The 11,729-nt window shown below is 38.5% G+C and overlaps 1 protein-coding gene across 2 annotated transcripts in view; it reads right to left on the bottom strand.

Moving 5' to 3' along the window:
* LOC122537684 (discoidin domain-containing receptor 2-like) overlaps window positions 1–11,729 on the bottom strand; it is a 99,659-nt gene that overhangs the window by 27,594 nt on the left and 60,336 nt on the right. For both annotated transcript variants that reach the window (XM_043671059.1, XM_043671061.1), the window contains exon 4: window positions 10,611–10,758. In XM_043671059.1, coding sequence (XP_043526994.1) covers window positions 10,611–10,758 — 148 coding nt within the window. The remainder of the gene's footprint in view (window positions 1–10,610; window positions 10,759–11,729) is intronic.

Genomic DNA, 11,729 nt, shown 5'->3' with positions numbered 1-11,729 from the left:
GTCGCTGCCATCAGCCCCACTGATGAGTCTAGGCAGCGACTCTGAGACGAAACGCACAACCTTTCCTCACCTTACCCACATCATCACTTCCTACATTATCCTCGCATTATCATCGCCATCTCAAGCCCTTCAATATTAATACTTTTTATATAAAAAAAGCAAATTACAGCAAATTAGGAATTGTCGTTAGAATGAAAGTAGTAATTCTTTGAGAAGAGGTAGCTGAGATAAAACAATGTAAAAAAAAAAAAAATAAATGAACTAAAAAGAATATAAAGCAAGAGTAAAGTGATAAAATATTTAGTTGCTGAAATGTATAAGATAACAATGCAGCTTAAATAAGACTTGAAGGACGAAGCATGGATCTGATTGCTAAATATGTACGAAAATTGAACTTCGCTCTAAGAAATATTAATAAAGGATGCGCATAAAAATATCAAAGACGAGAATATCGCGACACAGTTCTGTATTTAGTATAATTGAAATGGAAAGATAATCTATATGACCCATTTGCTCCATTATTTATATTGCTTCAATTTTTAATTAGCTTCAAATTCATCCTAAATAAATATGCATTTCCCCGTCTGTTATGATTCTAAATTTAATTGTATCCTTTCAATTGTTCAATCCCATTCAACCCTTTAATTACTAATTTAAAGGCACGAGTATTATCGTCAACTCTATAAAAATTGCCGAATTATTAAGTTGAATAATTCTTAAAAGAATCATCAAGCGTTCATATAAATGTATATTCTTTTTATGAAAAAAATTCTTTAATTGTTTGAGCAATTTTGTAAAATATTTCTTGAAATGTATGCACTAATGAAAACGAACTTATTGTACAACTGAATATTTTGAACCAGTACTCTGCACAATAATTTGTCATTAATAATATCAAGTTACTAACTAATAATACAAATTGTAACACACATTTTCGCCAATATAACAAATAAGACAATTAAATATAATTTGTAAAATTTACTTTTAATAAAATACCATTTCATTACCAAGGTTATTAATATTTAGACAAGCGTGTTTAACTAACAATCTGTAACCTGTGACTTGTATCGTACTATTAATTAGTTAAATTGTACAAAAGGATCCTGAAAGGGTTAATGAAATGGAAAATTGCATATTATCCTGTTCGTCACGTGACGTTATGAAGTCACATTGCAATTCGTTAAGTCATTAATTGCAGAGCCCTCTTATACAATTGAACTAATCATGAGCGAAATTTTATAAATCACAAGTCGCAGGTAGGTAGTAAATACCTTTGTCCAACAGATACAACGAGTTTGGCAACGAAAGTAATATTTTAAAAGCTTCACAAATTACAAGTTACACGTCAAACCGGGTAATCGCAATAACTTGCAATTTGTAAAGCTCATTTACCTTCGAATTGTTACTCGTTGATGAGAGACAAGGCTATTTAGTAACATTCGAAATTTCTTGCTTCAATTGCGCGAAAGTCCTCTGCCGTAAAAAAAGACACTCTCGATAATTTACAGAAGCTTCTTATCAACCGCCGAAATCCATTAAAGGCTTCGCGTCGATGCTCTGCCAACTTCCGTGGCGCATGCATTAAAAGTACATATCCCCGTGTTAACACGAAGCCGTGTACATACCGCCCGTTACCGCGACTTCGCCCTGTAATCCGGCAATCCGCTAATCTAATCTGCGCCAGCAATCCTCCTCCCGGCCGCCACACAAATTATTACGAAGTTTCATCGAGTGTCGTTAGAGCAATTTCCAGGGAAGTTGCCCTCAAAGGCGAAGAGTGCACTCGTAACAAGTTTCGAAATCAATCCGCCCCACCATTCGCTAGGCGCTTCGTCCCGTGGTCCGGGTCATTTTCAAAAGCCACGTTCCTCCCCGGTGACGAATAACGAGACATTAATTACGCGTCTTCCTCCATTTACTTGTCAAAAGTTTCCACCCGTTGTCCTCCAGGCTTGATTGAATCGCCACCAAATTTCAGACTTTCGCTGCGAGATCTGAGCATATACGTATATATATGTTTAGAGGGAATTTTGATAATGTTTGACAATGTTCGCTGATTGGTGGTAGGTTTCTTTGTAAGGATCGACACTGTGGTTTCAACTTGGAGAATTTTGATTTCAACGTTGTTTTAGACACCTAGTTCGAGGATATTTTTGATACCATAGATCAACAATTCTTGTATATACATTTTCGTGACCAAACTTTTTTGAAACGAGGAATATTTCTTTTGAAAAGAAGAGAAAGGACATCGGCGAAGTACAAGTTAATTCTTCCTAGACAATTACGTCTTCTTACGATCCATTAAAAAGCTTTCAAAATTTTGAAGATATACCGGAATATGATCGTTTCACTATATTGCACGATAAAAGTGCAGCAAATTAAAGGCTTGAACTTCCTTCTAATAAAATAAATAACAATCCAGGAAATTCAATCCTTGAAATAAGCCAACGATTCTATTTTTATAATTGAATTTCCTGTCAGGATTTTCCAAAATTACATTTTTCTATTTTTATAATTGAATTTCCTGTCAGGATTTTCCAAAATTACATTTTTCTCCGCGAGAGTTAGGAATAAAATTTCGATCGAATTTAAAATGCGTGATGCGAGTTAACAATAGAATCATCTGAACGTTTAATAAGAATCCAATGCCTGGAAATTTTACGTAACCTCCAACCTCTGAAAACGCCCAAGAACATTGTAATGCTCATTAACCACTTGCGCTGGAAACTGATTGCGGACCATAATGAGTGACCAAACCGTATACAATAATTCGTCGCTTTCTCTTTGAACTCGTCGGTATTACTCGATAGAAATTATCGAGAAGTAACAAATTTATTATTTGTTTTGCCCGGGTCATACTTAAAACTAAGAAAATATTGCAATTTTGGGACCAAAAATTCTCGACGTGCGGTAGCGCAAGAGATTTAACTGACACTGCCTTAGTTTAGTTAATAACTAAACCCAATCATTAAATACAGTCAGAGCTGTAGACAATGGCGAATCATGGCGTACAAAAAAAAATAATTTGTTATACATGAAAACACCACCTTCGTACTGTCGTTAAGACCTTAAACCACTCTCTCGATTTAGGTTCCTTAGGTGGAAATTCAGTAGGCGCGAGGGTACGAGGTGGAAGAATATTAATAAGAGAGGTGTGTAACTGGTTCCCCGAGTCGGTAGCCCGGGCTTTCGGGAGTAATCTTTCGTGTTCATTGGTCTACTAGGCCGGTAGCACGGGCACGACGTTGTTTTAACCAGATGCCGTGCACGGCTCCCATAAATCCGGCATCCCCGCCCACCGCGGCTCGATCTCACACGCTCTGAACGCTTCTTATAGCGTGAAACCTCTCATGTCGCTTGTTCCGAGTCCGACCTCCGGCCTCTTGCTTTCCGTCGTTTTCACGCGGCCACCTCGGCCCCCTCGCCGCCACGCCGGCCGAGGTTCTTCGACATTAGCGACCCAGAAAAATCATTTATGCAAATAACCGGCCATTACACTGATATTGATATGCCGCGGCGTTGCTGCGCCAGGTCACGTCGCGTTTCTCCTCGTCGCGAGATATTACATGTTTTATATTATAACGGGATGTTTCAGAACGTTGGTAAGCCAGGCTTTCATATTTTCATACTTCTCCAACATCACGCCTCCATTTTTTTATTGATTGATCTTGATTTTCGCCAAACGTGGGAGTAATGTTTTCTGATTTCTCTTTAATTTTTCAATTTAAATTCATGATGTTGTATACACCGTAGTATTTATTGGAACGGGTGAAGAACTTTTAAATCATTTAAAGATCGATAATTTATGAATACTTCAGTTTGATTTAAATTTCACGAAATTGTAGGATTTAGAATGTAACAGTTACAGAAATGTCGTGTAAATCTTTTAAATTCCTTTTCGATAGGTCCAATATTGGAAAATAGAATTCTCGAATCGCGAATGACGAGTCCAATGTTGAAGAATTGGGAAATCTCTGATCAATTTTGACCGGTTCGGTTTCTTATCAATGGTGTAGTGGACTTTCAGAGGCTGGATTCGGTCCATTTGATGTAATGTTTAGGGATCAATGGAATGTGTATTTGATCCACGTATTAAATGATAGAACTTTCGTTCACGGACACGTGCTGCGGGATAGAATTATTCATGACGTGGCATGATGAGAACAACGTACTCTCGAAATTGAATTAGGTTCCACATGGAACGTTATCGATATTTCTAAGCTTACCTGCGGGGGTAAATTTAGTGAAGATTTTTGTTAGAATACTCAGCTAGAATAAAATGTAGTTACTAGTTCTTTTTCATCTTAATGTCACCTTCTCTCGAATTATAATCTCTGTCACCATTGTACAAGATAGAAAAGTAGAAGAAATCTTTAGTCTTTAATCTTCAGTATCTTTAATATTTTCTGAAATTCCTCTATTTGTTCGTCAACGAGAATTTAATGGGGATTTTTGATAGAATATTTGATAGGGTATTAGTAACTTCTCAAATTTACCTTCTTTCGAGATATATATCTATTTTCGATCGAAAGGGAAATAAAAATTAAAATAAGAATTGAAATAGAAGTAAGAAAGCTTTCGAAAACCTCGAGACTCGTGAAACTTCCTGTAATCTTCAATATCCTCGATGTTCTCTTACCAGCTAAGGAGAATTTAACGTAAGACTTTTGTCAGAATGTTTGATAGAACATCATTACCTCTTTCAATGTAAATTTATCCTCCTTCGAGGATGTAATCCCCTCTATCGTATTAAAACCTAAATAGACATAAAAATTGAAATAAAAATAGAAATAAGAAATCCTACGAAAGCCCGGAGATTCGCGAAACTTTTCGTAATCTTCAGCATCTTTAATATTCTGCACAGTTTCCCCGGCAATTTCCCCGACATTCCATGAAATCTCTTAAACTTCCAGTAACTTCCGATATTTTTAACATTCCTCGAAATAAGTAAGAATCGCTCGGATCTTTCGTATATCGTGATCTAACGACGTGCCTAACCTAAACCTAACTAAAACCTCTGGAGTGCACGGTTCGACATGTTCTCCAATATCCTCTAAAACTCTTGGAACCTTCTGAAACCATCGACATCCGATGTCCTCTCAGACTTCTGAGATTCCCGAAACTCAGGCTAGGACCTGACCCAAACCTAACTCGATACCTCCGATACCCCCTGAAACTTTATTCATCAAACGAAGTTAATAAATAACTATCTCTTCTTTCATGGCTGTCGAAATCGAAGCCATGAAAGTTGCGAAGTGTATTTCGCCAGCGCGGCGTCGCATTTAACTTCCCCTTCGACTTAAATAACACACTGACGCTCAATTTCGATAATTGCCCGATAGGAAAGTGCCTCGAACACTTTAGTCTTTGATCATTTTCTTCTTTCCTTCTTATATAAATAAATGCACTTTTCTCTATAATTTATTTCGTCAATCGTTCTTATAAATATATCAGATTGCTGCGGATGCAAATGACCAAATTTCCAATTAAAAAGGTTTACAACATTCCAATCGAGGTTTATAACTTTTTATATCAATCAGATTTCGATCATTAATTAAGTTACAACCACTAGCCCGTTTTTCATATTCGTATCTTCTAATCTGAAGTTCTTTTTAAGTCGTTTGTTCTCTTCATCTAAATTGGAAATCTAAATTAGCGTTATGAGCGAAACATTTATTTTGCTAAAACAAAGTTTCAAGCTTGGTAAAATGAACTAATGGTACAATCATTTATAATAAAAACGCAAATGATATACCAATCACGTTGTACTCGACAAACTTCGAGTTTTACAAAGGCATCTAATAAATATTATCAGCTTTCAGTCATTCATGAATTTCACACACTGGCTATTTCATATTTATATATTATTATTATCATACACGTGGCGATATTATTATGAATGTCTGTTAATAAACAAAACTATTTCGTTTGGCATACCTATTGATAATTTTTATTTAAACTTTCAACAAAGTAGCCTGGTTTGCGTCTCGAGTGATTTCTAAAAATCAAAACGGAAGAAAAAAGAAAGCAATCACGCGTCGAAAACATAGACATTAGATCCCTAAAATTTTTTATGACCCGAGGATCTTGGTACACAAGTATGTGTTACGGCAAGCTCGGCGGTGAACGGTAGTTGCTACTCGCTTCGTTAGTCGCTCTCTCGTCGTGCCTTTTACAGCCCCCGGAGAGATGTTTTAATGAATGAGACGTTATGTGGAATAAATACTTATATTTCAAGACTAATACAAAGTAGTTATAAACTGTATGTGTGATGTGTCGGGAGAGGGCACGCTAGCTCTCCTTGTAATTGACGCGGACGGTATTTGGACTGATTTGGTGAAAATGAAAATGAATGTATAACTGACGCGGAGTCAGTCCTCTGACGGACTGCTTGTGACTCCTTGAGTGGTCTACGTGTGACTGCCCTGATGGAGTTTGTTCGCTCCGTGAATCTATGTTGCCTTTAGGATTGGTATGCGATTTTCTGGAGCCGACCAAGGCGCCTTGTTTCCTAGACTAGGCTTTTGTGTCCTACCGAGCCTTTCCACATACTGTCTCTCTCTCCAAGGCCAGAGAAAGTGTCCTTAGATGAGAGGTATGATAGTACATCTGGCAATTCTCGGCAGGGCCGAGGCTTCGTAGGAATTGACCTGACTGACGCCTCGGAGGATTCTGTTCTGCGCCAGAACAGTATGCAACGTTATTCTTCAACTTCTCAGCGCCGGCGAGTTTCACGGTTGAACATCGCGTTACGGTGGTTGAACGCTTTTCAATTTTCGAGCATGCACGTTGTCAAATCAGCATAAAAACTCTCGCTGTCGAAACTTGCTCCTTTTTCGCCTATTATGTCCGGCCGCCGACCGAAACTGCGAGTTCCCCGGATATTATATAACAAAAACAATTAACAATCCGTGAAGCGCGAAAAGTTTCTCTCCGTTAACAGCTGCAGGCTGCAGTTTGAATGAAATTAAATTATGATTAAAAGTAGACACGCGTGTACACGCGAGAGGCGTGTACGTACCGACGAAACAAAAGTGAAGAACAGAGGGATGGGAGGAAACGTAAAAAGGACGATCTAACGGTACGTTGTGAAGCTCCACTTCGTTTGACTTTTTACATCGGTAAATTAGAAAACAAGGTTAGAAATTTCATTTTGTCCGCGCGTGAGTGTCGCGGCGAGTAAAAGGGAAGTCCGGCTGTTGCCAGACCTTTTCCCCCCGACACGAGACGAATTATGCGAAACGAGACAAGTTGGTTACGTTGGTACAGGTGGCCCACGAAAATACTCGAACGCCCGCCGTGCAAGAATTTTTACATACGCGTATATTACGCGCGTCATGTAAAACAGACTAAAATATTTATAAATTATAAATATTTATAAAATATTTATAAATTGGAAATTCCTAAAACCTTCCTATAAGTACTTGAAAATTTTCATGAGCAGCTGCGCATAATCTGATTATTTTCTACCGAGTGGAAATGTTAAAAATAGCCGATAGATCTCGTTCTGTCTCGTCTCCGAGATATTTTATTTGAAGAAAAAAAAAAAAAAAAGAGAAGAAGGAAAAGATTCTCACCGAGAAGGTTAGAAAGTCGGTGAATCACCAAGAGTAAGAGGCACACGGTTAATTTTCTGCCGTAGTAATGGCTACGTTAGGTTACAGGATTCTCCTCTCTTCGTTCTCGTTTCCTTTTCTTTCTTTTTTTCAATTTTTCTACCTTTACCCTGGTACTTCTTGTATTCTAACAGCAGCGTCGCTATTGCTCGCTTTAATTAGTATTCATATTTCCTTTTTTCTCCATCCTTCCTTTCATGTTCTTCTTTTCTTTCCCCCTTCTTTTTTACTCGATTTGTCGACGCTTTATTAAATGCAGCATCCTTGGAATATCATATTTAATCCTGATAAATACGTCGATCATAAATATTAATACGAGGTGGTATAAAAAAAAGTATGGGTCAATTGATTCCGTTCGGGGACTCATCCATTTAAAAAAGAAGTATTCAGGAATTAATTTCTCCTCTGCGTTCTTGCATGCCTGTGGCTCGTTGCACGCGAGTGTCTATCCCGCCTCTTTCTCCGATACTGTGTCCGCCATGAAATATTAATCTCGAATTTCTCTCACGTTCGTTGCGTATTCATCATCGGTGTACACTCGGTTCGGGACTTTTGCAACGCATCGATTCGATTATTTCGCAAGTCAATGTTCGTATTTACTTAACGCAAAATCGATGCGAGAAAACTCATTGCTATACACTCTGAATCAATCACCAAACTCAATGGTTAACATTTTGAAACATGTTTAGAAACAAGTTCCCCTTCCTGGCGCACAGTGGGTAGAAATTCTAAATGTTTGAAATATTCATTTATTTAGAATTTTTATTTTACTTTTAGCCAGATATTTTAAAATTAATTCATTCAATCGAGAAACTAATATATCTTACTATTTGGTTTTTTTTTTATCCATTAAAATTTTTATCACCGTGCAACCGTCATGATATTTCTTCGTTCAACGTCTCTGTTCGACGTTTAATCGCGACGCACGTTATTGCATCTTTTACATTCGTTTACAAGATTTCTTTTCTCCGTTGTATCAATCACTTCATCGCCTTGGTGGTTAAATTACGGATTCATTTTTCATCTCTACGGAAAGTAAAGAGAATTCTTGAAAAACACTGCTGAGAGGGGGATGATGAATCTTTCGTTCAGTTTTCTTATAGAGCGACGTATCTCGTATACAGGGAAATAAACGTTGCCCTATTTTGAGGCTAGTTTTCATTCCAGGAAATGTATAAGGCACGGTGTTGACGGATCGCCTATCCGGCTGAATGAAAGTCGTTTTTGACAACAGTCTAACTTTTATTACAAATTACTAAAGGATATTCGAAATTGCGCGAATTTATTTCAAGAAGTCTATTTCTCTAAGGTTAAGTAATTGTTCAATTTTCGAATTACTGTCTTGATACATACTACGAATTTATACAAGAAAGAACTGAAATTTATTAAACTAAAAGATGACAGACTCAACGTATAATTTTTCATTTTCTTTTTTTTATAATAAATATATTGTCGACCGGTTCATCAATCATTGAAACAAGGTAAAGAATATTAAATGACAAAAATCGAAATCTATCAAAATTATGAATTTAGTACTTCCAGCGTTAAAATATAACAAATATTTCATCTTTTTATAATGATATCGTTCAACATCTGTAATTACTGTATTACTTTGAGATTGTCAGCCGTAACTCGAATTACGAAACATCTTTTCAGGTGTACGTGCGAAATACTTTCTAAGAATACTTTCTCCTAAGACATGTAAATATTTTAAGATGAACTTAAAAAAGGAAAATAGGAAAGAACATCCCGTTAATTTGTAATAAAAATATTCCTCGACATTTCCAGCCAACGTTCTAGCTATACGTTCGACCGTTTCTGTGCCACTGAATCGAATCGGATCCAGTTTCACCTGTCTTTCCTCTCTACGGCGGGCAAGAATCGGACGATGTCGCCCCGTTTTGCTTGTTTCATTCCGACACGGAAGCATAGGAACGCGTTCATAGAAACCGCTTTCGGTGTCGCCCGATGTAGAACGGATGCTCGAAAGTTTCCGCAAGTTGTCGACACGCGTTGCGTGTACGGGATAACCGAGAAATTGCCGCGGCGACAATGGCGGCCGATGTTCGCGTACGTGTTTCGCGGTGTGTTTCGAACAATGCCCCGGCTGGTCGATTCCATTCGGCTCGTTTAAGTAGCAGAAGTGGATCGAAAACAAACGTGCCGTGCTGTACAGAGGTGCTGCGACACACAGGAGGAACAAGAAGGATGGAAGCCAAGCCGATGAGCTTGCTCGTATAACGCAGTTACGAGCGTTAATAGGATCTGAGCGTCGCAGTTGGACTCGAACGACGGTTACAGATTCCCTCGCTGCCGTCTCAGCAGCGGCTCGCCAAATTGAATGAAATTGCAATTTGGAAATTAATCGCCGGGCTGTTCGGCCGCTCGCCATCGCATTTCCACCGTACGTTTCCACCCGTGGAATTGCAAATTTACATCGGCTACGATTCTTCTTCGCTCTCGGCCGCCAGCCACCGCCGCCGTGCCCCTATCGCTGTTGGAATTAGGTCGAAATCTGAATCTTTGATATTTATGTCGCCGCGATTTGCGTATCGCGCGTCGGAGTTTTCGCGATTTGTTGCCTCCTCGTGCGGGGGCTTTCAGCTTGTCTGTGTGCTTGAATATTTAAATATCCCGGGACTCGGGGATACTTGAACTTTGAAACGTGAGACTTGATATTTTTAACATTTGTATTTTGAATGCTTTTGTTCCTCTCATTCAATTTTTTCCCAATATAATTACTAAATTATAATAATAATTCCCTCGAACTCTTTCAATTCGATTATCGAAAACCAAACTTTAAATTGTATCAAATTTGCATCCTCGTCGTTCGAACATTTCTCTGGCGTCTAAAAATTTCGAAAATTCGAAACATCAAGCTTCGGCATCTCGTCTATTCAGCGGCCACAATTCCTAGCTCTCCGTCGAAGGTGTATTATTGTGATTGGACAGTAATCGACACACATTCACGGTAAATTCATTAACATCACTCACCGGTGTCCTGACAGCCTCTCAGTTCGATTCGAAGGCAAACGGTGCGCCGGTGCTCGGAATGCGGCAAAATACGAATCTGGTTGGCGAAGATCGGTGGTATCAATCGATGCGATACCACGGTCGACGTGTCGCTGTTCCCCGCGAGCACCTGCAACAGTTACGAATAGAGATGGGATTGAGTGTCTCACAAGTGCGTTCGAAACGTTTGAGAAGCGACAGCCTGAGATTTTCGATTCGCCAAAATTATATTTCTGTTTCGAAACGAGTCGATACGAGTTCGACAGCGAATTTTCACTGTTGTACGACGTTTATTTTTTGAAATTATATTACCACGATAGTAAAATATTGTACATTTCGTTCTCCTGTCTGTTGTTCGTCTATTTCTATCTTCGTGATTATGAAGTTACGAGTTAATGAAGCAAACAGCATTGCGAAGCAGCTGGACTAATTCTAGCTTGACAATTATTATCTGAGAAAAGAAAGGGGCTACATTTCTATGTTTCTTATCTTCGTTTTTTTAATAATGTTTTTAAATTATTTATTTAACAGCGAGTAGTATACAGAGTAGAGTATAGACTATAATAAAACAATGGAACTACAACTTGGTGTAACATAAGGTTGCTCCATGTGTCTACAAGTTTTTGCAAAACAAAGGTCACAAAACCACGAGTTCTGTACTGTACTTCAATTATCCTTTCGTCATTTTGAAGACTGATTGATTTCTGCGTAAAAATAATTCTAAGACGACCCAATCGACGGGTACGTCTTGAAACGTTTTTACTTTCGTGCACACTTAGATATCGAACCTGACGCGAATTTGCAGGCGTCACGTCGAATTCGATCCCGTCCGTAGTCGAAAGCGAAACGGGTTGCGAAACACCGTGACTCGAATTCAATTTTTCGCCGATGCGTCGCGATTAAGCGTTGTTTAACCAACGTTTAACCGACCGACGCGTTAATTAATGACCGCGTCGAAGCGGCTGGTAAATTAAAGCGATCCATTAATCGGTGAACGATTTCCGCCGGACAAATTACAGAGAAGGGGGCCGGGGGTTGTGGGACGATCCGTTGATTCTTCCGATAAAATGCATTTAATCAATGCTTGTTTCTAAGTAAATT

The sequence above is a fragment of the Frieseomelitta varia genome, unplaced genomic scaffold, assembly GCF_011392965.1.
Source record: "Frieseomelitta varia isolate USP_RPSP 00005682 unplaced genomic scaffold, Fvar_1.2 scaffold_924, whole genome shotgun sequence".
Lineage (NCBI taxonomy): Eukaryota > Metazoa > Arthropoda > Insecta > Hymenoptera > Apidae > Frieseomelitta > Frieseomelitta varia.
This window is presented reverse-complemented; position numbering and strand designations above follow the sequence as displayed.